Source organism: Cololabis saira, chromosome 16 (genome assembly GCF_033807715.1).
Source record: "Cololabis saira isolate AMF1-May2022 chromosome 16, fColSai1.1, whole genome shotgun sequence".
Lineage (NCBI taxonomy): Eukaryota > Metazoa > Chordata > Actinopteri > Beloniformes > Belonidae > Cololabis > Cololabis saira.
The window spans coordinates 37,085,248-37,111,237 of NC_084602.1; the positions used below are offsets into that span (position 1 = coordinate 37,085,248).

General features: G+C 43.6%; 1 protein-coding gene across 1 annotated transcript; it reads left to right on the plus strand.

Annotated features, from left to right (window-relative positions):
* Positions 1-672: 672 nt before the first annotated feature.
* Positions 673-24,014, plus strand: LOC133462189 (NLR family CARD domain-containing protein 3-like). The gene is made up of 12 exons (XM_061743331.1): positions 673-803; positions 9,515-9,660; positions 9,743-9,880; positions 10,021-10,158; positions 10,365-10,496; positions 12,320-12,398; positions 12,627-12,834; positions 15,089-16,868; positions 17,378-17,551; positions 21,431-21,604; positions 21,816-21,865; positions 21,961-24,014. Exons 2-12 carry the CDS (start codon positions 9,563-9,565, stop codon positions 22,500-22,502), a joined length of 3,513 nt encoding a protein of 1,170 aa, XP_061599315.1. The 5' UTR covers positions 673-803; positions 9,515-9,562; the 3' UTR covers positions 22,503-24,014.
* Positions 24,015-25,990: the final 1,976 nt, after the last annotated feature.

A 25,990-nucleotide genomic window follows, 5' to 3' on the forward strand; every position in this document is an offset into this window, starting at 1 on the left:
CATACAGATGCATTACCTGCCTCATGGGAATCCTCCAGCACTGAGGATCTCCCACAATTCCCCGCTAATATGAATGCAGGCATGTACAACCATAGACATATATACGTATATATGTCTATGTGTACAACAGCAGGGGGCATAGTTTCCACATTTAGCGGGATTTTAACCACAACCTATTCAACCACGTTACATATATATATATATATATATATATATATATATATATATATTAATATTTACATGCACTTTTTTCAGTGTAGTGACTTTATACTATCAACTTATATAAATTCATTGAGTTTGATTCTGTTATTTTATGAGGAAGATATTTAAATTGAAAGAGGGATTAAAACCATGTTGGAGGTTATAAGTAGAGCACAGGTCTTCATGTTACTGTCAAGTTCATTCATTAGCTGCAGAAATAAATACATTCAGGTCAATTCACCAACTAATATCGTTCTTTCTTAATGTTCTATGTTGTGGTTTTGGGCTGCTTGTGTCGGGCTTTGTTTTCAGAGTCTCGGTCGCTGCTTTTCCTCGTCAGACCTGGCAACCCTACATGTGGCGCAGTTTAGTCAAGTTTACTTTCATTTCCTCCTTGAGGGTTTTCTGCTCGTGGAGCTCCGTGCGAAGGTATTTCAATTTTTCCACAGTAAAATTGTTTGAAATTCCTTGTGCCTGTAGTGATTGTAGTTGTAAAGAGAGGGCTATATGGGGTATTGGGTGAAATTATGGGAGAATTCATTTTTTATAGTCTCTGCAACACAGAACATGAAGCGAAAAAGGAGACTGGCCTTTTTAGAAAAGTAAGGTAAGGAAGTAGGCCTAAGGAAGTTTAGATCTTAAAAGAAAAGTGTTTCATCCTTTTCTTTTACAGTAAGAGTGTAAATAATACGGTGGAAGTATGGGTATATGGAAAAAAAACATATCTGCATTATCACAAACTCAGAACTTCATATCTTTCTGTTTCTGAGCCGTTGTCATTCCATTGCCGTAAAGGCTGAAATAAAAGAGCACATGACATTTAGGAGCGGCTGATTTGACCACGTAAGTAGGAATGACGGCTGGCTGGGCCGCAGTCAGTCAGCAGGTGACGAGCTGTTACTGGTGACTGAAGGAGGCGGAGCCGCTGCTCTCCCGCTGCCCGACACTCTGAACCCGGCGGAGCGGAGCCGCGCTCTCCCGCTGCCCGACACTCTGAACCCGGCGGAGCGGAGACGCTGCCCGCAGAAGAAGCGCCGCCGCGGAGACGCAAAGGCGCTCAGTATCAGATTATTATTGTGTTTGTGGGAGAAGAAAGAGCTGCCGGTGTTCTGCCAATTTCTGCTGCTTTGCCTACAAAACCTTTTGTAGAGCTACAATTCTACTGTGGTTTACTCCCTAAACCACTTCCTTGTTTCTTGCCAGGCCGTCATTGTAAATAAGAATGTTATTAATGACCTGTCTGGCTAAATAAAGGCCAATGACTGAATGAATATCAAATAAAGCCATATAATTGTTTTTTTCCCTCTTTATCGTATAATGTTCACAAAGTGTAATGCAATTCATGTCATCGGTAGTGAATTTTGAAGGATCAAATACTCAACATCCCATATTATGAATTTTACATCGCGCAAGAAATGATTGGCGTGGCAATCAAACTTTGAAAATCGACTGTGTGCAGAACCACAAAGTAGCATTTCTCGGCGGGGAGCAAGGATGGGCAGAACACTCGTCCGAATAGATAAGAAATATGTGGAGACTAACGGTCCAAGTTCAGGTTCAGGCCTAAAAGGAGGAAATGAACGTGATCAGAAACTCCTCCTGGCCTCCATCTAGTCCAGGCATTGTCAACCGGATGGTCCGCGGCCCTCTGGTGGTCCGTGAAATTGTAAATGGAAAACAATAATAATTAAAAAAAATAAATATATATATATTAGTGCTGGCCAACGATTAAAATTTTAAATCTTAATTAATCCATGAGTTCTATAATTAACTGCGATTAATCGCATATTAATTGCAAATTTATTCACACATTTTGTGCTGTTCTAAATTACCTCAAGGTATTTTTTTTAAATATTTTTAATACTGTTAACAACATGAGAAAGGGCAACTAGGCTGCTTTATGCCAATGTTTATTCAACTTTCCACAAAAAAAGCTTTGACCTGAATGTAACATTCCTTCATAAATACAAACACAATTTAGTCCCCAACTTTACGCTTGTAAAGACTAACTGAAGATTCCTTGTTTTTTTAGACCCCGTACACACGTAGCCGGGTCATCCACATGAAAACGCAAATAAACGAATGTTTAAAAAAACTCCGGGCAAAGTGAAGATTTTTGAAAACTCTGTTTATGTAGATGCATGTAGACAGAGACAACCGGAGTTTTGTGTTTTCGAACGTCACATTATGCTCCAAAACAACAAATCTGCTCTGATTCAGACGTCTAACGTGCGACCTTTGTTTACTACAGAACTACAGATGATCCACCATCTGTTCTCCAAGCTATTTATTAAATAAATGGTCTCTGCTCTTGACAGCCGTTTACTGCGTTACACCAACGCAGAGGCTATGCCGTAGGGTACGCGGCGACGCGCAGCCCTACGCCTTACCCTATGGCGTAGGGCTGCGTCGATTTAACGCGGCAGCTCCGTGGTGGACACGGGGGGGACTCGAGCTCGTTACCGAGAAGGAGACGCGTCTCCCGGGGGAGCTGCGCCGCGAAGGCCCGAAGGCCGGAAGAACAGATGATCTACAGGTTTGGAATGCTTATGAATGTGGTCGAAAACGCAGATCTTCGGTTATGTGTGGAAGGGTTTTCTTTTAACAACGATGTAATGTGGATACAAATTATTTTATAAACGGAGGGGGGGAAATATTCGGTTTTAAAAATACCCGGCTACGTGTGTACATAGCCTTAAGCAGCTCAATGTAAAACAATGAACCATATGCATCACAAACATCGTACAAGAAGTGCATTGGTCAGTTAAATTTTCCCCTTCCCCTATCCCCTTCTCCTAAGTGGGATCAAAACAAGGGGATACAAAAACTAAATTAGAAACAAAGTGCACATGTAACGGGAGTAACTCAGCCGTTTCCTCACCTGAATCCTCAGTGCACTCGTGCGAATCGCAGTGTGCGTGCACCCGTCTGTGCGCGTGTCTGTGTGCGGGGGGGGGGGGGGGTTATGTAAAGCGCTTTGCGTTGCATTTCTTAGTTTGTAAGAAAAGCGGTTAACAAATGAAGTTTGATTTGATTTGACTCGTCCTTTTTTGCAAACTGCTATCCAGCGTTGTCTGATTTTGACGAGGGAGGGGGGGGGGGGGGGGGCGTACTTCGATGGTTATTCATTTCAAATCGATGGTACATTTAAATAACTCCAGTCTTGTCCAGCGAACCATCTGGCGTCTTTTTGAAAGTGAACTTGCTGTTTAAAAGTCGCTTTTAATTCTCCATCTTTCAGTTCACCAGACTTTTCCGCGTCGATGACGCGTTAACTTGGACAGCCCTAATATATATTTATTCTTTAGAATCAATTTATTTTCCATTTACTATTCATTTTTGTGAATAATTTACCCATCCAAATTATGTCAAATGAGGGCGATAGAACTTTGTAATATTATAAGCCCTCTTGGCTTCCTATTGTTCATTTTTCATTGACTGTTTTTTGTTTTGTTTTTTTTTATAGCAAAAGGTGCATATAAAAATATACACTGATGCAAGTAAATAGCCTATATAGGCCCATACTCTTATTTAAAAGCAAGGTGCAAAATAAAACAAACATCCCCAAAAGCAGTGGTCCCGAGTTGCTTCTTGGTTATAATGGGACAAAACTACTGATGCACCGATTGTTCGGTAACCGAAATTGTTCGGCCGAAAATGGCAAAAAAAACTTTTTCGGTGTTCGGTGGAATAAGTGGGGAAAAAAACGAACAATTAATAACGGCGTTGTAATATAAGGAAATAGACTGGCCGCTCCCGTAACGGTTGCGCACCACAAACATAAATCTTTGGCTAACCAAAAAGTAACCACATAAGAATTTTACCTAACATTCACCAGGAGGTGGAACCAAAACAACATAATGCTGGGAAATTAAAAAATGTTCAGTTTTTTATGTTCAATAAATATTTTCTACCTTGTAATTTTGTAAAAGATTTTTTTCTTTGAAAAGCATGCCTAAATCAAATTTATTTGATTTATGCAATGGTGAAAAAATTGGCAAAATAAATGAAAAACTGCGAAGAACCATGTTCGGTATTGTTCGGTATTCGGCCAAGTGTTTATTATTATTTTCGGTTTCGGTTTCGGCCACAAATTTTCATTTCGGTGCACCACTAGACAAAACCAGTTCCAAACCTCTGATCTAGTCCAATCACCGGATGTGTTCTGGCTCCATTTTATGGAGGATGGACCCAGTTAAAGATTTAGACCAGAACGGCGTTTTGAACCAGACTGAAAATATGTTTCTTTCTGCTGTAAAGTTGGACATTTGAACACGGAACTCAGCGTAAATGAACTCGCTGTTGCAGCCTCTAGTGGTCAGTCGAGAAACTGCAACCAGCCTTCTGAAAACACCAGGGTCTAGGGCAGTGGAAACTCAACCTTGTCCTGATCAGGAACCACATTGACAAAAAATATTTTTGCAAGAGCCACAATGTTACAATGTCATTTAGCAGACGCTTTTATCCAAAGCGACATACATTTAGAACACCTATGTCTGCTAAAAGACATTGTAACAATCCAATATCAATTCTCTCTGAAAGCATTAGATATGATAATAAGTATAGTATAGTAATGGTGATATGTTAATAAGCATAATATCTACAGTCCTGATGGGTGCGAGGTCCATAATTGTGTCCGCCACAGCGGAACCATAAATCAGGCCTACCGTTAACCACAATACATGAGTAACCATGGCAACCAAACTCAAGCTGGACATAAATATGCCATAACATTTGCAAAGAAAACAAATCCTTATCAGCCAGGTGCTTTTTGTGTCAGTTAGGCTCCACTTTAGTATTCCCGACACTCGTTTAGTCTTGCAGACACACTTTCTACTGCTGTTAAACTTTAACCGTCCGAAGTGCCGGATGTTTACAAGGTCTCGGCGAGATGCCTTCAAAATAAAAGCACTAAATATCGGTCTCCTAACAAATAAAATAAAAGCCTGGCTTTAAATAACGTTAATGAGACATAAAAACATAAAAACAAATTTATAGAAATACTCATATTAAAGGTAATTTACAATGTCAATTATTCTATTTAATTTTTTCGAAAATGATGTTTTATTAATAATAATATTATTATTATTACTACTGTAATGAGTGACAGACCAGGAGGAGACGGCTCGTAGTTTCTTGCCAGTTTATTACCGAGCAGGAAAACAAACAACAAGGTTCTCTGACAATCCCAACGGCAGACTAACTCTCTAACGTCTAACGTCTCCGGTAGATCTTAAAACAACCCCTTAACAAGAACAACACAAGAAGAAAACCCGGAGTTCTGAACCCCCGTCTACCCACCACCAGCACGCACCATTCATGACATCCCGTGCATTCCGGTGACAGGCAGAGAGGGTCGCTACACTACTATAGAGAAAATACCACAGTTTTTAGTGCCGATCTTGTCATTTTATTTAATTTTTATCAGCTACACCTTTAGATTGGGCCGTGAAAATATTGTCAGACATTAAACCGGTCCGCGGTGCAGAAAAGGTTGGGGACCAAGCAGTGGTTCCCAACCTGGGGTCCGTTGGGGGGGCGCCAGAGATCTCTGGGGGGGGCGCGAAACTTTGTCTGCTTTGAAATTATGCAGTTGTAAAAATTATATTTGCGAATGAGTCATTCATAAGACATTAGGAATAATTTATGAATGTCTTGAATATTTTTTGTGTTTTTTATACACTGGTGACAAACACAGGAAATGATTTACTTCCTTATTATTATATCATTACTCAACATTTAATCTACTGCGACAGGAGGTTAAAGGAAAAATGTTAAAAATGTTGGTCTCATATTAAAAGAGACTTTTTTTTCAGAAATATTTTTATTTCCTTTTATGTCCTTTTGTGCGTATTCTATACATTGGTGACATTGGAGAAAAACTAAGTCATATGTATACAGAGTAAACCAAAGAGAAATGTATCAAAAAAACATAATTATTGTCCATTTTTTCAATTAAAGACTATTTTGGTGCTAGTACGTACGGGTCGGGGGGCCCGGCTGGTCTTAGACACAAGTAGGGGGAACAAGGAAAAAAAGTTGGGAACCACTGCTTTAAAGTATTGCCACACCACTGACATTTTATGCTCTCTCTCTCTCTCCCGGTTGTTGTTATCTGTCAGTACGTGCACATGCAGCGATTCAAGCTGGTTGCAGATAGGTTTGAGACATCTGACAGACTTTTAAACTGCATGTGAACACCATAAGCTGGTCAAGTCAACCTGGTCAAACCGGATTCATCAACCCGCTTGGAGCACCTAGATAAACCAGTCGCAACCGCCTTGTTAATGCCATGTGTACGGGGACATAGATATTACAGTCTGCGCATGCTCGAGATTTTCCCCCGGGTGGGGTTTTACCCCGGGGGAGGGGATTCACCCGGAAGTGAAAGGAGACGACGCGACGCGTGCTCAGCCCGCTCAGTAGTAGCACCCTGGGGTGTCGTGTGACTGCTTCAGGGGTGTCGTCAAAATATTTCCTATTCTGACATTTCATATATAAATACTGTATTTTGGCGACCATACGGGCGCCGTGTGGAAAGGCATAGCCTCAGTCTTGTGTCATTTCTGTATTTAAAACACACACGGCGCACCGACCGAAACGGCACACACACAAGAACACACACACACAAGCACAGGAGTGTGCGTATTTAAAAATACAGCGGGAGCAAAACTTTGTTTGATTGTAGGCTACTTTATTTCAGTTTTTACATTAATCAAACCCATTAAGTCCTCATCCTCTGTTTCTGCATTAAAGAGCTCAGCTAAATCAGCTGTGCCAGTCCGAATTCCTCGCTGTCAGAGTCACGTTCCGTGCCTCGGAAATGCACGCTTTTGCAAAAGCTTGCCAAATAGTCCCAGCAGACAAGTTAGCCCACGCATCAACAATCCATCTGCAAACTGTGGCAGAACTTGGCCGGCGCTGCCTTCCTTTCCTGGAGAAACTCTTCTCCCTCAGTCATCCGTCGCTCACACGCCGTTGCAGCCTTAAATCTGATTTATGGTTCTGCGTTAACTAGGGGTGTAACAATATATCGTGCCACGAAATTTCGCGATACAAAAATGTCACAATACGTGTCGTGGAGGTGACAAAGTGTATCGCGATATTGTTTTATTAATATTGATCTATTGTGTTGACTAGTAACGCACATCCGACCGCGACCGGACCGCGGCCGGACCCCGCGGACCAAAATCTTCCTCCGCTCAGAAGAAACTAGTCCCGTTTTGAGGTCTGAACCTTAACTTATGTAAGTCTGGTGTAGAGTTAAGCCTTACCTTATTAAATTAAACCTTTTTCGGGTCGTGAGTAGGATAAACACGGAGACAACTTCTGCTAAGTTCGAGTGTACTTCAATGTCCGCTCAACAGTGTAGGATTTTAGAACATCAACACAGCGCCTAGTGCTGTACTGTGGCGTATCACTCCGCCCAATCTAAAACATATTAACAACTACAGATTAATTGACTAGTGTCATTATAGTCCCTGATTTACGGAATATAAAGAATATATTTATAAAATAATGAACCCTGAATTAACAAAATAACCTTCTTAACAAAAATAAATCTCCTCTTACACTTATAAGGTGAGCATGAATCAATCTTTTTTATGATGTAAAATTGTATGTATTTATTTACTTGTATTTATTTATTTAATTTTAGTTGTTAAATTTTTGGAAAAGAAAAAAGTAAAGTCATACATGAGAGAAACTATTCAGTTTGTGGCAAAATATTTGTACTTGTATGAAACTGAAGATGCATAATGCAAACCTGACATTTACTTTTAGTTCAGTTTGTGGAAAATGGTTGGCCTGGCTTTCTCTTTAAAACTTAAACAGTTATAAAGCATTACAAACTGTAACAATAGGGCAAACGCACAGCATTATTTTGTATTTTGTGTCTTTCAAATAAAAGACAATTTCCTCATGACTCCCTCATTCAAGGTTGTTAAAAAAATACTGCTATATCGTATCGTATCGTTATCGTGACCTCAATATCGTGTATCGTACCGTATCGTGAGATTAGTGTATCGTTACACCCCTAGCGTTAACCAACGCAGAGATTACGCCGTAGGTTATGCGGCGACGCACACGTACGGTGCGCTTTGCCGCGTACGTTACGTAGGCGTAGGCTCTGCGTCGATTTAACGCGGAACCATAAATCAGGCTTCACTTTGAACGGCCGGTTCACACCGCAGTTTTTAATTGTATTTTACTCTGGGGTGTCGTGAGATTTTATTCACTTTTGAAAGGTGTCATGACTGAAAAAAGGTTGAGAAAGGCTGTTTTAGACAGATTATTAATAGGAAAGCAGTGAGAATGCACTTTTTCCTTTCCTTGTTGTTAAGCGGAGGTCAACCGGAAGTGGCTCTTTGTTGAAATGGTTACCATGGTTACCTCGGGTACAGCGCCACCTAGCGTCACGGAGTCAGCCATGCTCTGGTTACAGCGGCTTATTCAATCTGATTCAGTCTGATCTCAGAACAGCATGTGTAATCAGACAAGTGATCCAATCTTCTGCATGTCATTATCTGATCAGATCTGCAACCATGTTGAATCGCTGCATGTGTACGTACTGACTGAGTTCCCCCTCCCCTCTCCTTTCTTCCTCGTGTGTGAGAAGCAAGTGCTGGATGGAAAAGCTCGAGCGGACTTTTGGAATGGAGTGTTAGTATTGCAGTGCTAGGATCGCAGTTTTCGCCTGCACCCGATCCATGTTTTTTGGCTGGATCGCAGCATAATTTCGATCCGCGGATCGGATCGCAGCATTCCTAATATAATATATAATAATATGGCCGCCACGCGTATCCTGCGTTCGTTTGACGCGTCGACAGGCACGTTCTCCAAAAGACACTTAACACGGAAGCGACCTGCAGTTCTCTCTCTGCCCACGAGTGGCCCTGGTCCCGGTCCGAGCACCAGCCGACTTGACACAAAGAAAAGAGCGCTGAAAGTTCACGACTGCTTCAAACCGGAAACTGGAAATGCGTTGCTTCCAAGCGAACCAATCACAGCCCTCTCCGTCTGCATGTGGTCTGCGTCGCCTCGACGCATAGCTACTATTTTCGAGAGGTACACGTCAGTGACGGCGTGTGGTCCGCGTCGACGCGTACCTTACGCCGTCGCTTTGACGCAGAACCATAACTCAGCCTTAAGTGTGGGTTGAGGGTGTGAGCTGAGCTGCAGCTCCATGACTCCATCTAGTGGTCGGATAGTAGAAGTGCAGCACCTTCCTCACTGCTGTCGGACATGAAGCTGAAGAGAAGATCAGTCAGAGCTGGCCGTTGTAAATCTACAATGACGTGTGTTTCCTCTGCAGATGAAGAAGGTGTAGAAGGTGTGTGTGAGCTGATCTGAATCCAGCAGCATGGATCAGTGTGAGGACAGAGAGGAGGGAGTCCCTCCCTCCGAAACCTACCCGAGGGGAAAAAAAAGAGTTGCAGAGGGTCAGAGAGAAGAAGAGAGGTGAGAAGATCCCCTCTAACTGTCCATGACTCTTCTATTCTTCAGAGTTCAGCCCTCACGTCACCAAACACCTTTATTACAGGAAACGACCCGAACCTGAACCTGAACCTGAACCTGAATCTGAACCTGGACCTGGTCCCAGCTGTGTGTCCTTGAAGAGTGACAAATCCAAGGATTTCTATTGGGATTTTAAAGATACCCAACGTTCTCCCTCAGTGAGGTGAGTTTTACATAAATGTTTCTGAAAAACGTAACAGAGACTGAAATGTTTTTGTCGTAACATGATTATTTTAGTTTTAGAAATATGCGTCTTGATAAATTTCAGTTCAGACCTCACGTCACCAAACACCTTTATTACAGGAGACAACATGGACCTGAACCTGAAACTGGACCTGGACCTGGACCTGGACCTGGACCCAGCTGTGTGTCCTTGAAGAGTGACAAATCCAAGGATTTCTATTGGGATTTTAAAGATACCCAACGCTCTCCCTCTGTGAGGTGAGTTTTACATAAATGTTTCTGAAAAACGTAACAGAGACTGAAATGTTTTTGTCGTAACATGATTATTTTAGTTTCAGAAATATGCGTCTTGATAAATTTCAGTTCAGTTTTATCTATAAAGCATCTATTACAATACAAGTTGTGTCTAGGATCTTTCCAGAGGCCAGAACATGATCTCACGTCACCAAACACCTTTATTACAGGAGACAACATGGACCTGAACCTGAACCTGAACCTGGACCTGGACCTGGACCCAGCTGTGTGTCCTTGAAGAGTGACAAATCGAAGGATTTCTATTGGGATTTTAAAGATACCCAACGTTCTCCCTCTGTGAGGTGAGTTTTACATAAATGTTTCTGAAAAACGTAACAGAGACTGAAATGTTTTTATCGTAACATGATTATTTTAGTTTTAGAAATACAGTGGGGAGAACAAGTATTTGATACACTGCCGATTTTGCAGGTTTTCCCACTTGAAAAGCATGTAGAAGTCTGTAATTTTTATCATAGGTACTCTTCAACTGTGAGTGACAGAATCTAAAAAAAAAATCCAGAAAATCACATTGTATGATTTTTAAGTAATTAATTTGGATTTTATTGCATGACATAAGTATTTGATCACCTGTCAACCATTAAGACTTCCGGCTCTCACAGACCTGTTAGTTCTTCTTTAAGAAGCCCTCCTGTTCTCCACTCAATACCTGTATTAACTGCACCTGTTTGAACTCGTTACCTGTATAAAAGACACCTGTCCACACACTCAATCAAACAAACTCCAACCTCTCCACAATGGCCAAGACCAGAGAGCTGTGTAAGGACATCAGGGATAAAATTGTAGACCTGCACAAGGCTGGGATGGGCTACAGGACAATAGGCAAGCAGCTTGGGGAGAAGGCAATAACTGTTGGCGCAATTATTAGAAAATGGAAGAAGTTCAAGATGACGGTCAATCTCCCTCGGTCTGGGGCTCCATGCAAAATCTCACCTGGTGGGGCATCAATGATCATGAGGAAGGTGAGGGATCAGCCCAGAACTACACGGCAGGACCTGGTCAATGACCTGAAGAGAGCTGGGACCACAGTCTCAAAGAAAACCATTAGTAACACACTACGCCGTCATGGATTAAAATCCTGCAGCGCACGCAAGGTCCCCCTGCTCAAGCCAGTGCATGTCAAGGCCCGTCTGAAGTTTGCCAATGACCATCTGGATGATCCAGAGGAGGAATGGGAGAAGGTCACGTGGTCTGATGAGACTAAAATAGAGCTTTTTGGTCTAAACTCCATTCGCCGTGTTTGGAGGAAGAAGAAGGATGAGTACAACCCCAAGAACACCATCCCAACCGTGAAGCATGGAGGTGGAAACATCATTCTTTGGGGATGCTTTTCTGCAAAGGGGACAGGACGACTGCACCGTATTGAGGGGAGGATGTATGGGGCCATGTATCGCGAGATCTTGGCCAACAACCTCCTTCCCTCAGTAAGAGCATTGAAGATGGGTCGTGGCTGGGTCTTCCAGCATGACAACGACCCGAAACACACAGCCAGGGCAACTAAGGAGTGGCTCCGTAAGAAGCATTTCAAGGTCCTGGAGTGGCCTAGCCAGTCTCCAGACCTGAACCCAATAGAAAATCTTTGGAGGGAGCTGAAAGTCCGTATTGCCCAGCGACAGCCCTGAAACCTGAAGGATCTGGAGAAGATCTGTATGGAGGAGTGGGCCAAAATCCCTGCTGCAGTGTGTTTAAAGTGAACATTTATCTGTTTTGCTGCCATTCTTAGATGGTTGTTGATGTTTCCAGAAACACAGCAGACTATAAAGGGGGGTGTTGGAGTCTCTTCTGAGTGGTTGTGGTTGCAACATCATTTAGGGAGGAAGATCTCCTCAGGTGGACGGTGTTGCTGGATGCAGGAGGACAGATGGTTCCTGGAACCATGTGAACATTGATCTGTTGAGAAGGTGATCTTTGTGGACACTTGCTGGACCGTCTTGTACCACCAGCTTGAAACCTCGTACTGAGAGTAAGACGTGTACATTCTCAGTCTCAGGAGGACCAGCGAATCTTTAACTTGACAGGAAGTCCTCTGGTGGACTGTCCTCATCCAAACATGACTCCATGGACCTTCAGACATCATGTGACCTAGTTCTTCATGATTCCTCCACAGAGTGGATCAGCAGATCTCAGAGTCCCCCAGCGGTCCGTCTGTCCAGCAGCATCAGACCCAGCTGGACTCCATCTTTCAGGTCTGTACATGAACAACAACTGCTTCTCCATCTGCTGTCCTGATGTCCATCTGCATGCTGGTCTCTGGAGACCAGTGGACTGTCAGTCTGTCCAACATCATGGACCTGATGTTTGTCTCCATTCTGGTCTCTGGAGACCAGTGGACTGTCAGTCTGTCCAACATGGGTCTGATGTTTGTCTCCATGATTTCAGTCTGGTTGTGTCCTTCATCTGCTCTTCTGTTCCAGCTGCTGGAGGACGACATCGTCATGTTTGTGAAGGACGAGCTGAAGAAGATCCAGAAGGTTCTGAGTCCATATTACCCAGAATCCTCAGAGAGTATGGAGGAGGATGAAGATGAAGAGCAGAAGAGCATCAGAGAGACATTCATGAAGTTCACAGTGAAGTTCTTAAGGAGGAGGAAGCAGGAGAAGCTGGCTGACCTCCTGCAGAGCAGTAAGACGTTTCTCTGAACCTGTGTTGTTCTCGTTCACGAAAACGGAAACGAAATATGTTCGTCAACGACCATTTTTCACCGGACAAAAACGAGACCGGACTAGACAAAAAACACGTGTATAAACAATAACAAGGACAAAATCATTATGCAATTTCATTGACTAATAAAGACTAAATGAAAATATAATTAACAAAATAAATACTCCGCTAAAATCTATGGTCATTTTCGTTCACAAACAAAGACGATACGAAATATATAATAATAATGAACGTATCACTTCCTCCTGTCTCTTTTCTCATAGAGCGCCGCTGTGCGTTCGCAAATGCTCATTATCACTTTGTATTGGCATTGTGGTCAGGGTGCATATATCGAACATACCCCCCACACACACACACAAACACACCCCTTTTTGAAGTTACCGCCAGCGCAGCATGCAGCCGCAGCTGCACACAGACCCAGCGCGGAGACTTCATTTCATAAAATAAAATAAAACAGTAACATGCTATGCACGGGGATCGGTTATAAGTTGAAAGGAAAGAACACTACAAACCTGAAACGACACATCTCCATTTACCACAAAGAAATCAAGGTAAGCTAAGTTAACATAAAGTATGCTGCTGGTTGTTTACAACATTAAATCAACGTTGTGTTGTTGAGTGTACTTTCAGCTTAAAGGAGCTTGAGGCCGGATTGTGGCAAGATTTATGAAAAAAATTTGTATACGTTTTAAGTTTTCTAGTAATAATGTCAGATGAAGCGTTCCAAACCCAAAAGAATGTTTCCTCTAGTGAATCTCTCCTTTGCCTTGAACAGGCTGTGTGCTGCAAAATGTGCTGCAATTCGGTCCCGAATTTCCCGCGCTGGGCTGCGGATGTGACGTCACATGACGCTGCATGTGCGTTCTCCCCGTTCTCCCGTGCCGGCTTCACTGTTGGCTGCAGTACCCCCAACGGCCGTCGTGGTGAAGGGTGGCGCTAGAGAGTTTCATTTCTTAAAAGGAGCCTCAAGCTCCTTTAATGTTACTACAATAAAAACCCAAAACTAGTCTTCTAGTTAACTTACGTTAGCTTCTTAGCATGTAGCAACCGCAGCCACTTGTAGTGTTGAAGGAATGAAAGGTAAGATTCTATTGGTGGGGCAACTATGGTTTCAGTTGGATTGCAAGTTTAGCCTATTTAAAGCAGACATACGTAAGTGCGTTTTCAGGAGAAAATAACAAAAACAAGAAATTGCCAAAATGCTGATGTTTACAGTAGACTATTTTGTTATATACATTTGGAGTTCGTTTTTATTTTTCTTATTTTCACTGACCTCATATCAATTTTCTTGAACGTGAACTAGCCCATTAGGCACTTTATTTTATTTTCATCGCAGATGTATATTTATTTTAATGCAACCATCAATATGTCTGAATTGTGATCCAAATAAATGTGCAAATTCATGTCAATTCATGTTCCCTTTCTAGATGTATTTCTTAAAATTGACATTTTTATCAAAAGGATGAGAGAAAATGCGATGGAAAATATTTTTTGATTTGATTTAGTGATGAATGTCTAAAATAATCGTCAGACTAAAATTAGACTAAATTGTCAGACTAAAACTAGACTAAAATGCCAATAGTTTTTGTTGACTAAAACTAAACAAATACATTTGCGGTTTCATGGACTAAGACAAAGACTAAAATACTCGACTTTTAGTCGACAAAAATTTGACGAAATAAAAAAAGGATGAGTTCGACTAAATATGACAAAAAATAAAAACGGCGATTGAAACAGGACTAAGACTGAAACAGAATTTAAAAATAGCCGACAAGAACAACACTGCTCTGAACATCTGAGCTGCTGGATAAACCACACCCAATGTCTCAGTAGATGACCAACATTCACAGATAAGACACAACATTAAACCCACTGGAAGGTGGAGGAACTCAACTCATCTTCTGTTAGGAACATCTCATTAATAGGGTCATTAATATCCCAGTAAATAAAAGTTTTATTCTAAAGAGTTTAACCGTGTGGATTCAATATTCAGTTCCAGCAAAGAAAACAAACACAACTTGTGTGTCTGAAGTGAATCGTTGAGGAAACACTGTTCTTGTTCCTCTGATTGATCGGAAGGGTTTTTGGGAGGAAAACGCTTCAATACTCCTCATTGAACGGCTGATAAGTGAATGTTGAAATGTTGATTCTTTAGAGGACGTAGAATTGTTGGTGGGCTGGTTTTAATCACTAAGTGGTTTTCATCTTTATTTAGATATCGTTGCTGCCGGTTGTCAATCCAAACTCAAAGTTCAGCTGCAGAAGAAGCACAAGCATGTGTTTGAGGGGACCATTAAAGCAGGAAACCCAACCCTTCTGGAGCAGATCTACACAGAGCTCTACATCACAGAGGGAGGGACTGGAGAGGTCAATGATGAACATGAAGTCAGACAGATTGAAGCAGCTTCCAGGAAACCAGACAGAGCAGAAACAACCATCAGACAGGAAGACATCTTTAAACCCCCACCTGGAAGAGGAGGACCAATCAGAACAGTGATGACGGAGGGGGTGGCTGGCATTGGGAAAACAGTCCTAACACAGAAGTTCAGTCTGGACTGGGCTGAAGGCAGAACCAACCAGGACATCCAGTTCCTGCTTCCATTCACCTTCAGAGAGCTGAATGTGCTGAGAGACAGAAGGTTCAGCTTGGTGGAACTAGTTCATCACTTCTTCAGTGAAACCAGAAAAATGTGCAGCTTTGAAGAGTTCCAGGTCGTGTTCATCTTTGACGGTCTGGATGAGAGTCGACTTCCTCTGGACTTCCACAACTCTACAATCGTCAGTGACCCCAGAAGGTCCACCTCAGTGGACGTGCTGCTGACAAACCTCATCAGGGGGAACCTGCTTCCTTCTGCTCGCCTCTGGATCACCACACGACCCGCAGCAGCCAATCAGATCCCTCCTGAGTGTGTTGACATGGTGACAGAGGTCAGAGGGTTCACTGACCCACAGAAGGACGAATACTTCAGGAAGAGGTTCAGAGATAAGAAGCAGACCACTAGGATCATCTCCCACATCAAGACATCACGGAGCCTGCACATCATGTGCCACATCCCAGTCTTCTGCTGGATCACTGCTACGGTCCTGGAGAACGTCCTGGAGAAAGTCCTGGAAACCAGAGAGGGAGGGAAGCTGCCCAAGACCCTGACTGAGATGTACATCCACTTCCTGGTGGTCCAAGCCAAACTGAAGAAGGTCAAGTATGATGGGGGAGCTGAGACAGATCCACACTGGAGTCCAGAGAGCAGGAAGATGATCGGGTCTCTGGGAAAACTGGCTTTTGAGCAGCTGCAGAAAGGAAACCTGATCTTCTATGAACCAGACCTGAGAGAGTGTGGCATCAATGTCAGAGAGGCTGCCGTGTACTCAGGAGTGTTCACCCAGATCTTTAGAGAGGAGAGCAGCCTGTACCAGGACCAGGTCTTCTGCTTCATCCACCTGAGTGTTCAGGAGTTTCTGGCTGCTCTTCATGTCCATCTGACCTTCATCAAGTCTGGAGTCAACCTGCTGAAGGATCAACGAACAACTCACCCTTCTTCAACCAGTTTCTATCAGACAGCTGTGGACAAGACCTTACAGAGTCCAAACGGACACCTGGACTTGTTCCTCCGCTTCCTCCTGGGTCTCTCAGTGGAGACCAATCAGACTCTCTTACGAGGTCTGCTGGAACCAGAACAAAGAAGTTCACAGAACAATGTGGAAACTATCAAATACATCAAGAAGAAGATCAGTGAGGATCTGTCTGCAGAGAGAAGCATCAACCTGTTCCACTGTCTCAATGAACTGAACGATCGGTCTCTGGTGGAGGACGTCCAACGGTCCCTGGGGTCTGGATGTCTCTCCACAGATAAACTGTCTCCTGCTCAGTGGTCGGCTCTGGCCTTCATCTTACTGTCATCAGGAGATCTAGATGTGTTTGACCTGAAGAAGTTCTCAGCTTCAGAGGAGGTTCTACGGAGGCTGCTGCCGGTGGTCAAAGCCTCCAAGAAAGTTGTGTAAGTACCAACAGACACATGTTGGACCTCTGGAATGGAGGGTAGTTTCTGACTATGTCTGGTTTTACTTCCTGATTTCATGTTTTCTTCACTTGTTTGGGGTCTTTTTTTCAGCACAACCTCACATGAGTGAATTTACGCTGGTTCTTTCATTTCCAGAGACTTTAATATTGGACCTAAAATCACACACAAGCATGAACACCTCTATTAACAGTTGCCTTTATTGGATTATTGAAACCATCTGGATTCAGATTTAAACTGTTCATTTCAGGACTAAATTGTAGTAGAAAATTCCACCTTTTATTTATTCTGCCAACTGCACTAAAACTCATGATTTTTATTTTTTCCTTTTCAGATTTTTATCATGTAAAGCAGCTTGAATTGTTTGTTGTTGAAATGTGATTTAACACAAACTTTACTGAAGACCAGCAGAACAGTTGGAGACACAACTACATTTTCTTCCATAACAGTGAAATAACCTGGTTGTTGTTCTTTTCTTCCGTCTGCAGACTGAGTGGCTGTAACCTCTCAGAGGACATCTGTCCACTTCTGTCCTCAGTTCTCAGCTCTCAGTCCTCCAGTCTGACAGAACTGGACCTGAGCAACAACGACCTGCAGGATTCTGGACTGGAGCAGCTGTGTCCTGGACTGGAGAGTCTACACTGTAAACTGGAGTCTCTCAGGTCAGGATTAATTCAAGTCTTTTCCAAGTCCAGTGAACATGCTGCTAACCTGATCCCACTCTTGTAAAAGTCGCCCAAAACGCCTGTCGCCTATCCTATGTCTGCAGATGAGTGAATCTGTGACTTATTAGCTGGAAAACACATTGAGACCACAGCCTGAAGCCGTATCTAGTGCAATTTCAAATTTGATAACAATACCACAAAAAATAGTATTTTAAACATGTTTTTGTAAGAAAATGTCTTACAAAGACGTTTATTATTATTATTAGACATTAGATTATGTCCCATGGGCATAACTCTTGAACCTTTGAACATACAATCATAATTTCGGTCTCTAATGAAGCTGACACTTAGAGGTATCCTATCATATATCCAGATTCACTATAAATATTGCTGAAATATATATAAATACATATAAAGAGTCAAAACACTGACATGCGTCTGATCCGAGTGGTGATTTCACATTCTGATTGAATTTCCCGCTGTAGGTTTTATCCCGACCCCTCGAGCCGCATATCGTTGTTTTCAGCATTTCATCGGCTATACATTGTACCAGTCATCAGGGTTCAAGTTTTTTTTCATGACAAAAGCTGGACGTGCGCGTCATTTCCATACAGGCGCTCGGTCGGTGGAGGGGACAGGGAGCTCCTGTATGGTCGGATGAGATATCAATCAAAAGAGAAGGTGCAGGCTCCATTTTATCACCGCGGTCTCTGGCTCAGACGTGCAAAACGGAGTTACAGACATGTAAACATGTGAATATGTGATCATCCGATGACGGTCACAATGAAGCAGCGGCTGTTTGTGGATATTTACTTGTATAATAATGTATTTTGGACTAAATACTTTACTGGATTGGATCTACTGGACCTTTCCGCAGGAGATGGAGGAAAGCTCAGGTGGACGAGAGGCAAGGCCTGAAGGTGCTTTGGGACGAGATGAAATGCAAGTTGGCCAGCCTGCGAAGAGCAGAGCGTATTCGCAGACGCAGGAGAAGAAAGGAAAAAGAGAGAGCTAGTTTCATGAGGAATCCCTACAAGCACGCCCGGCAGCTTTTGGAGGAGAAGAGAAGCGGAAGGTTGGAAGCCACCAAGGAGGAACTTGAGCGGCACATCAGGGACCAATACGGCGATCCAGAGAGGAACTTTCCCTTGTGCTCGCCTGGATATGTCCCCCCCCTCCACCTCCGCCAACCACACAGTTTGACAGCTCCCCTCCCCGGCTGAGCGAGGTAACAGCAATCGTCAAGAAAGCGAGATCAGCATCAGCTCCTGGGCCGAACGGTATCCCCTACAAGTTCTACAAGAACTGCCCCCAAGTCCTGAAATGCCTGTGGAAGCTCATGAACACAGCATGGAAGAACCAACTAATACCATCTGAGTGGCAAAGAGCAGTGGTGGTGTTTATTCCAAAAGAACAGGAGTCCCGCAACATTTCATTTCAATTTTTATTTATTCCGATCATGGAAATATGCAAACAAAAAACAAACAAGTAAAATGACAACACAATCAAAAGCATATTCCATAACCAGAAAGGAGCAGGAAGAAGAAAATCTTATTATACCTGCCCCTCCTTCAAAACAAAATTGAACAATAATAACAGACGGTCTGCCCAATAACTCAGTTAACGTCACAAAGAAAGGAAACAAAAAAATCAAAGATTGTCTGTCTCCATACGCATATATTATAAATCTTAACTATTTCATCCATACATTGCTATTTTTTTATATCAATTTCGCTAAACATCAGTCAGTTCAGGAGCATTGCACGGCTAAACGTCGAGGGAAAGGTCTTCTTTGGAGTCATGGAATGGTTACATCGACACCAGCTGCCAAAAAGCAGGAGTGCCAGGCTTTCCAGGATGCGTGGGAACATTCTTCAATGATTTGGGGACAGATCCAGAGAGCCAAGCAGGAGTAGAGCGACCTCCATGTGGTGTGGCTTGACCTTGCCAACGCTTATGGATCTGTCCCTCACAAGCTCATCCAATTCGCATTGGAGTTCTTCCACGTACCCGATTCTATCAACAACCTGGTAACCAGCTACTTCAGGGACTTCCAGATGTGTTTCAGCCTCCAGGACTTCACAAGAGGATGGCAGCGCCTGGAAGTTGGCATTGCAATGGTGTGGTCTTGTTTGTCGCAGCCTTTGAAATCATCCTCCACGGAGCCCGTCAGGCTGTAGGAGGGATAAGGCTCCAGACAGGGCAGAGGCTACCACCACTTCGTAGCTACTGTATATGGATGACGTGACTCTGGTGCTGCAGACAGCCCCATGCACAAGAAGGTGCCTGAAGAGGCTAGACGAGCTGGTGACATGGGCAAGGATGAGCATAAAACCCTCCAAATCCCGGAGCCTCTCCTTGCGTAAAGGCACCAGGAACGACAGTACCATCTTTGTCGCAGGAGGCGAGCAAATCCCTCTACTGGCCAACCAGTCCATCCGAAGCCTGGGAAGGCAGTACAGCGCCGATCTGTCGGACAAGCATGCAGGCAGGGCGGTACGGAAGCAGCTCTCAGAAGGCCTGGCGAGCATCAACAACAGCCAGCTCCCCGGAAAGTACAAATTGTGGTGCTACAACTTCACATTGTACCCGAGGATCCTATGGCCACTGAAAATGTGTGACATTCCATCCTCCATAGTCAACGGGTTGGATAGGCTCGCCAACTCCTACATCCGGAAGTGGCTGGGTCTTCCGCACGGCTTCTCCGACACAGGCTTGTTTGGTGCGACTTCGCTACAGCTGCCAATCCAGTCCATCACCCTGGGCTACAAGCAGAGTTTTCAAATTCGCTTGTTTCATCCAAAGAAGCCTACATGGTCTAGCTCTGCCATCTCTGAGGGAATTTATTAAAAAAAGGTCTGTCAAAGGCATGAAAACCAGGGCATGCGACAGAGGAGATGTTGAGTTTCCCTGCAGGCGCACTGCGTTCGGCAGGAATGTTCTGTCCATCTTGGGGGGGGGGGGGGGGGGGCTATTGGAATAGTCTTCCTACCACTATTAGAGACAGCACCACTTTACCCTCGTTTAAAGCGAAACTTAAAATATGGCTGAAGGAAAACCAAAGGTGTGAACATTAATTGCTAATTTTTTTTTTTCTTTACTCTCTCTGTCGTGACCCGTGACTGTATCATTATATACCTTCAGTGTATATGTATAATGGTCCATACATAATAAATATGTATGTTATAATTTCAACTTGTGCAATAGGGCAAACGCAATATGCATCAGCACTTTACAACTTTGAGCACTAAAAGCAATTAAAATGCAATGTCGGTACTTCAACACCGACAAGGCTGCTACGAGAGTTGGGAACAACGGGAGCTGAGCTCCGAAGGGAAACCAAGGCCCTTGCTGAGGAAGCGGAGAAAGGAAGTTTCTGGCTGTGGCTGAGGAGAAGGGATAAGACCTGGGGGTCTAAGCAATAGGATGGGTCAGCTGCAGGGGGGGGCAGGGAGATGTCCCTGCTACCGCTCCGCCACCGGGAGGTGTTCTGGGGTTAAAGCGAGCGATATTCCGATGAGCACTGGTCCCCGGCTGATGACCCTGCAGCTTACCTCGGGAGCTGTAGGCACGTTTGCTCAGCAGGATTAACACCATACCTGTACAATCAGTCTGACTGTAACCAGACCATTTTTGTGGGAATATTTTTGCCTGGAGGTGATTTATGAGGCTTCATCGATAAGTTGCATCATCTGCGCAAATCTTTGTTTTTTGTTTGTGGTGTTGATTTGTACCAGCTGCTATGATTATATCCTGAAATCGTTTATATTGCTGGAATCACAAGACGGGCCATCCAGTCCGGCAACGGGCTTAACATGTCTGCAGCAGGACACTTGAGCAGAGAACATGCAGCAGACCTGTGCTGTGTGTCTGCAGGCTGTCCGGCTGTCAGATCTCAGAGGAAGGAAGTGCTTCTCTGGTCTCAGCTCTGACCTCCAACCCCTCCCACCTGAGAGAGCTGGACCTGAGCTACAACCATCCAGGGGAGTCAGCAGGGAAGCTTTTGTCTGCTGGACTGGAGAATCCCCGCTGGAGACTGGACACTCTCAGGTAGGACACTCTGCTGGGGGGGGGGGGGGGGTATATGGTGGTGGTTATGATGGCACAGGTGTGGGGGTTTTCCTCCACCTCAGGTGATTGCTCAGGGGTGTGGTGGGATGTAGCGGATACGGGAGTGTCCAACAGGTAATGGGGGGCTCTGACATCTCTGCTTCCTCTGAGAGAGACTGAGCTGGTCTGACCCTCATCCTCTTTCTTCCAGGGTGGAGCCTGCTGGACAACGATGGTTGACACCAGGAGGTCCAAGGAAGTGTAAGTGTGTTTTTATTCAACCATCTTCACTCGTTCATCAGTGATCAATGACAGATCAATAATAACTGCAGCTGCTTGTTTGTTCCCTCCATCAGATTCCTGTCAACTCACCATCGACACAAACACAGTCCACAAGAACATCCAACTGTCTGACAACAACAGGAAGATGACACGTGTGGAGGAGCATCAGTCATATCCTGATCATCAAGACAGGTTTGATTACTGTTCTCAGCTTCTGTGTAGAGAAGTTCTGACGGGTCGCTGTTACTGGGAGGTCCAGTGGAGCGTACTAGTTTGTGTATCAGTGAGTTACAAAAGAATCAGCAGGAGAGGAAACTCTGTTGACTGTTGGTTTGGAAGAAACGATCATTCCTGGAGTCTGGACTGTTCTCCAGATGGTCGGTACCAAGTCCGGCACAATAACAGACAAACATCCGTCACCTCCTCATCTCCATCTTCAGACTCTGACAGAGTAGCAGTGTACGTGGACGTTCCTGCTGGAACTCTGTCCTTCTATGAAGTCGTCTCTGACAGACTGATCCACCTCCACACCTTCAACACCACCTTCACTGAACCTCTCTGTCCTGGATTTGGATTCTGGTCCAGGTCTGGTTCAGTGTCTCTGTGTCCAGTTTAGTCTCAAGAGTCCTGTCAGAGAAACTGTCTTTGTTGGATCCTGGACTTGGACTCTGGTTCTGGTTTCTCAGTGCCAATATGATGATGATGAAGAACAGGATGATCACCATTTATCTTTAATTTTTTGGTTTATTGTATTTTTATTTGATCTTTTTCACATTTAACCAAATCATTTACTGGATTGTTGATGTTTCATCATGAATTTGATTGTTATCTCATTCTTCTTCTTTTATTCTTGATTCTGTCTCTAAATGTTTTCATTTTTTTATTTTTTATTTTATTTAATTTCTCAACAAAAACAAAACATAAGACAGACAGGGTCATCACAGGTGTATAGAAATGCGTATTGTAGAAACAAGATAGGATGGGTCCGGGTTACATTTTTATCAAAATATATTGGGTCCTTAGTGGTCATGTGTGATGATTGGGGTCCTAGAGGATTTTAGATCCTTCACTCTGTTTCATGTAGATCCTAAGCTTTTTTTTCCTCGTTTTCCAGCAAATCCATGCTCTTATGATGCAAAACAACCTCTTTAATGTATTTCAGTCTGGATTTCGGCCACACCACAGCACTGAGACTGTACTCATCAAAGTCTTAAATGATATTCATCTGAATAATGATGCAGGCAAATCCTCTGTTCTGGTATTATTGGATCTGAGTGCTGCATTTGACACAGTTGATCATAACATTCTTCATAACATTCTTCATGATAGGGCTTTTATGATGCAAAACAACCTCTTTAATGTATTTCAGTCTGGATTTCGGCCTCACCACAGCACTGAGACTGTACTCATCAAAGTCTTAAATGATATTCATCTGAATAATGATGCAGGCAAATCCTCTGTTCTGGTATTATTGGATCTGAGTGCTGCATTCGACACAGTTGATCATAACATTCTTCTCAGCAGACTGGAAAAGTGGGTGGGACTTACCGGCACTGTGCTTCAATGGTTTAAATCTTACTTGCATGATAGGGCCTTCTTTGTGTCAATAGGAAACCATGAGTCTGAGAGAACCAAAATCACATGTGGGGTTCCTCAAGGGTCCATTCTCGGACCGCTTCTATTCAACATCTATATGCTACCCCTAGCTCAGATTATGGAACATCACAACATTTCCTACCATACTTATGCGGATGACACACAGCTTTATATTTCAGTGTCACCACATGACTACAGTCCCCTGATCTCATTGAGTAACTGTATTCACCAAATCAATGAGTGGATGTGCCAGAACTTTCTCCAGCTAAATGCAGAAAAGACAGAGGTGATAATTTTTGGCCCTAAAAATGAAAGGGAAAAGATCAGCGCTCACCTTGGCTCCATGTCATTGACAGCTACGAATCAAGCCAGAAATCTTGGTGTAATTATTGACTCAGACCTGAACTTCAACAGCCATCTAAAGTTTATCACCAAATCTGCCTATTACCACCTAAAAAACATTGCTAGAATTAAGGGTATTCTGTCTAAACAAGACATGGAAAAACTTATTCATGCATTCATTTTCAGTAGGTTGGATTATTGCAATGGCATCTTTACAGGCCGTAACAAGAAATCAATCAGGCAGCTGCAGCTGATCCAGAATGCTGCTGCCAGAGTCCTTACAAACACCAGGAAACTGGACCACATTACACCGGTCATGAAATCACTACACTGGCTTCCAGTGAGTCAAAGGATAGAGTTTAAAATCTTACTGCTGGTCTACAAAGACCTGAATGGTCTTGGACCAAAATACATGGTTGATCTGTTAGTTCCCTATGAAGCTCCAAGACCCCTTAGGTCTTCTGGACCTGGTTTGTTGTGTGTCCCAAGAACCAGAACCAAGCAAGGTGAGGCAGCGTTCAGTTATTCTGCTCCTCACCGGTGGAACAAACTTCCTGTAGACCTGAGGTCTGCTCCAACTGTCAGCTCCTTTAAATCAGGGTTAAAAACATTACTGTTTACTGAAGTGTACTCTTAAATTAAACCTGCTGTACTCTACTGCCCTTTTTTTCAGCCTGTGCTTTTTATTATTTTACTTCTTTTCTCATTCTTACCTATTTGTTATTTTGTCTTGCCGCTTTTAATGTCAATGTAAAGCACTTTGAATTACCTTGTGTTGAATTGTGCTATATAAATAAATTTGCCTTGCCTTGCCTTGCCTTGCCTTTTTTGTGTCAATAGGAAACCATGAGTCTAAGAGAGCCAAGATAACATGTGGGGTTCCTCAAGGGTCCATTCTCGGACCGCTTCTATTCAACATCTACATGCTACCCCTAGCTCAGATTATGGAACATCACAACATTTGCTACCATACTTATGCCGATGACACACAGCTTTATATTTCAGTGTCACCACATGACTACAGTCCCCTACTCTCATTGTGTATTCATCGAATCATTAGCCCCTTTCACACAGCCAGTTCGAGGCGGGAACGTTGCGCCTTTAAGCCGCCTCGCTGTTCTGTGTGAAAGTCACGGAGGCGGAATGGGGGGGCCAAGTGGCCCCACCAATAAGCCGGCAGCGGAGGTAGTCACAGAGCCGAAACGGGGTCTGTGTGAATGACACAGCCGGCATGCCGGGGCCAGCCGGGGCCAGCGCTGACGCTGTCGTCACGCCTCTGATTGCGGAACGCCGGCATGCTGTGTGAATTTACAGACGGGAGCGGCGTTATGCCGGCGTTGTATGGTTCTGTGTGAACCAACAAAGGCGGCGTATTGGCAGGACTTCTTTACACCAATATTGCGGAATCTCTGTGTGAAAGGGGCTAATGAGTGGATGTGCCAGAATTTTCTCCAGCTAAATGCAGAAAAGACAGAGGTGATCATTTTTGGCCCTAAAAATAAAAGGGAAAAGATCAGCGCTCACCTTGGCTCCATGTCATTGACAGCTACAAATCAAGCCAGAAATCTTGGTGTAATTATTGACTCAGATCTGAACTTCAACAGCCATCTAAAGTTTATCACTAACCTAAAACCTTTATTACCACTTAAAAAACATTGCTAGAATTAAGGGGATTCTGTCTAAACAAGACATGGAAAAACTTATTCATGCATTCATTTTCAGTAGGTTGGATTATTGCAATGGCATCTTTACAGGCCTTAACAAGAAATCAATCAGGCAGCTGCAGCTGATCCAGAACGCTGCCGCCAGAGTCCTTACAAACACCAGGAAACTGGACCACATTACACCAGTCATGAAATCCATACACTGGCTTCCAGTGAGTCAAAGGATAGAGTTTAAAATCTTACTGCTGGTCTACAAAGCACTGAATGGTCTTTGACCAAAATACATGGTTGATCTGTTAGTTCCTATGAAGCTCCCAGACCCCAGAGGTTCATCTGGATCTGTTAGTTCCTATGAAGCTCCCAGACCCCTGAGGTTCATCTGGATCTGTTAGTTCCTATGAAGCTCCCAGACCCCTGAGGTTCATCTGGATCTGGTTTGTTGTGGTTCCCAAGAACCAGAACCAAGCAAGTCTAATTATGTCTTGCCGCTTTTAATTTCAAT

Coding starts and splice junctions, on each gene's coding strand:
- LOC133462189 (XM_061743331.1), top strand. CDS start 9,563: ATGGATCAGTGTGAGGACAGAGAGGAGGGAGTCCCTCCCTCCGAAACC. Junction 16,869..17,377: donor AAAGCCTCCAAGAAAGTTGT/GTAAGTACCAAC, acceptor TTCCGTCTGCAG/ACTGAGTGGCTGTAACCTCT. Junction 21,866..21,960: donor ACCAGGAGGTCCAAGGAAGT/GTAAGTGTGTTT, acceptor TCCCTCCATCAG/ATTCCTGTCAACTCACCATC.